Genomic DNA, 2,862 nt, shown 5'->3' with positions numbered 1-2,862 from the left:
CTCCGACACTGATAACTCAGAGCTCCGACACTGATAACTCAGTTCTGACATGGATAACTCAGAGTTCCAACATTGATAACTCAGAGCTCTAACACTGATAACTCAGAGCTCCGACATTGATAACTCAGAGCTCCGACATTGATAACTCAGAGCTCCGACATTGATAACTCAGAGCTCCGACATGGATAACTGATATACATTGCTATGTTTTTGTGGATGTGTCCCCACTGTGCACAGACACACCTGTGACACAGGTGACACAGCAATGAAGGGGAAGGCTGGACTGTGGCACATTTTGTGCCTTCAGCGTTACTGAACAGCAAAAGGAAACAGAGAAGAGTGAGAATCCAGCTGCACACTGACATTAGTACAGGAGAAAATACTGAGAATTGTGACACATACAGAGTACAGAGCAATGAAGTGCAGTGTCACATCTCAACTGACATCACTGTGAGGCCACAGGGCAGAGAATGCACCAACAACACCCAAAGTGTCTGAGAGATCTGTCCACCCATCACATCCTCACACAGACACTTCCTCTGAGGGAAAATGTCCAACAGGGAAGAGAAGGAGGCTTGTGGAGCATAATAAATCATGTGCTAAAAAGATCCACTGTTCTGTGGAATTTTAACTTCCATATGAACTATTTTTAATAACTTGCTTCATAATTTTGAGTTAAAACCCTTCTCCTGTACCTTGTTCACTCGTTCCCTGTGCATCTGAGGTGCTCTGACTACAGATCCCAAAATGGCCCCATTTCTCTGCCTGGATGGATGTCTAGATAGTGAGCGACCTCTGTATTAATCACAATTTTGTTTTCTGCTTCTGTTTTTCACCTTTAGCTTATGACTCTAAATGGAGTAAAGGTGAGATGACAAACCAGCACACCTGAGGAGAACAATGCAGCTGCTGTTGTTGTTTCATTTGTCCAAACACAAATACACACACACAGATGAAAAGAGTGCGTGTTAGACAGCAAAACTATCTATAAAACAAATGTTAAAGATGACTTTTAAATATCTTTTCTTACCATCAGCTTTGCTTCCCTCTTCCATCARAAGCTTTGTGATGTTGAGGAAGCCTTTGGCAGCAGCCAAATGGAGAGGTCTGTCCCCAACTTCACCACTCGCGTTCACATCGGCTCCAAACTTCAGTAACAGATGGGTCACCTAATTATTTAATTAGTATTAATTAAAATACCACATGAAAATAAAACTTTGAGAAAASCAGATACAATATTGCATTGGGTAATACTGTATGTGAGCATCTCTGTATAGTTAAAACCAGGAGAAGAGATTCAACAGRAAATGAATTTTTAAGTTACACGTCYATAAAAATACTAAAATTCTCAAAARCAAGCACATGTTCATTSTCAGAAATGCTCTCCATGGTGGATGGACAGCAGGCACGTTTGTTTGAATGACCAATCAGGATAATAAAACAAACACCCTCCAGGTCCCCACAAGCCCGAGCTGTTCCCTGAGCAATCTGAACCCAGAGCCCCAGGGAGCTTTCACCTCATCTCACAGACTGGGACTGCTCTGAAATGCCTCTGGGAAATGAGGAGAGCAATCTCTCAGCCCACAGGGGCAGTTTCTCCTGGGTGATTGTGCACAGTTGAAAGCAGCACTGGGGACACATCCCCGGCTCACTCAGCTCTGCTCTGGCCCCACTGCAGCTCAGAGCATTCTGTGTTCAAAACCTTTCCTTAGACAGTTCCTGAGTGTGTGCCACTGCAAGGGAAAGGGAATCACCCAGAGATCATCCTTTGCAGCTCAGAACACCCACAACTCGAGGCTTTTAACCATTGGAGAGACAGGGGATGCTTGCATGGAATGAGCCAAACTGGCYCATTGTCACAGCTCACATAAACCCAGCTCAGGGCTAAGGACTGGGCTCTGGATTAGCCACATGTCCATTGAACTGTCCAAATATACAGGACAAAGAGAGTCCAGGGGTCAGTGCAGCTTTGCCACAGCTCCAGACTGTGTTTCAGTCAGTCCATGCTCTGTGTGATGGAGGGAGCTCAGCTAAACTCATCCTGTGCACATCTCAGGGAAAATCCTGCTCTGAATGATCATTTTTCCCACTAATGGAAAAGTTTGGGGATTCCAAGGAAAGCCAACAGAATTGCTATTAAATTATTACTGGAAATGACATTCACTTCTGCAGAGGGTTCAGAAAGCACATTCACATTCCCCATGCAATGTCTGACACAGGATGAATGAAGAGCAGATGAAAAATGCCTCTGGGCCCAAAGCAGCTCATCAAAGGCTGCTAAAGAACCTTTGTTTGACAGAATCACAGCAGCTCTAGGGTTGGAAGAGACCTGAGAGATCTCTGAGTCCAGCCTATGGAGGGGTCAAGAGGTCTCAAAGGAAAACATCATTCTCTGGGGTCTAGTACAGAGGATAGAAATATAGAAATTTCCTGTTGATATTCACTCAGGGCAGCCAGAAATGTGTACAGAGTGTAAATAAATTCAGTGTATCAGGCCTCTGTATGGAAGGATGCTCTGGAATGTAAAGCAGAACCACCCAACACTAAACCTCCAGTGCCTGGATTCCCTCCCAGGGTCAGAACTGCCCTTGGTTACCTGCTCGTGGCCATAATAGGCAGCAATGTGCAGAGGGGTGAAGAACACTGCATCCTGCACGTTCACAAAGGCCCCGTGCTGCAGGAGAATGTCCACAGCCTGCAAGGGAACAGCAGCACCTTACAGGTACAAACATTATACATATAAACATAAAATATGTGCTCAGTGGGTAAAACAGGACTTTGAAACCTCCACTTTGAATSCCTCCAGTTTAAAAAAAGCCAAACAGCCCCCAACAAACAAATGATAAAGGTGCAGAGCTGTGT

The 2,862-nt window shown here is 44.7% G+C and overlaps 1 protein-coding gene across 1 annotated transcript in view; it reads right to left on the bottom strand.

Moving 5' to 3' along the window:
• The window catches only part of TNNI3K (TNNI3 interacting kinase), a 33,025-nt gene that overhangs the window by 14,756 nt on the left and 15,407 nt on the right, over positions 1-2,862 (bottom strand). Inside the window, exons 7-9 of the mRNA XM_057387364.1 lie at positions 2,597-2,695; positions 1,031-1,169; positions 302-312 (exon numbers count right to left, since the gene is read on the bottom strand). Coding sequence (XP_057243347.1) covers positions 302-312; positions 1,031-1,169; positions 2,597-2,695 — 249 coding nt within the window. The remainder of the gene's footprint in view (positions 1-301; positions 313-1,030; positions 1,170-2,596; positions 2,696-2,862) is intronic.

This window comes from Malurus melanocephalus, unplaced genomic scaffold, assembly GCF_030028575.1.
Source record: "Malurus melanocephalus ecotype Western Australia unplaced genomic scaffold, MMel_1.1 scaffold_1197, whole genome shotgun sequence".
In the NCBI taxonomy this organism is placed as follows: domain Eukaryota; kingdom Metazoa; phylum Chordata; class Aves; order Passeriformes; family Maluridae; genus Malurus; species Malurus melanocephalus.
The sequence above is the reverse complement of the archived record's forward strand: the minus strand, read 5'-3'. Positions and strand labels throughout refer to the sequence as shown.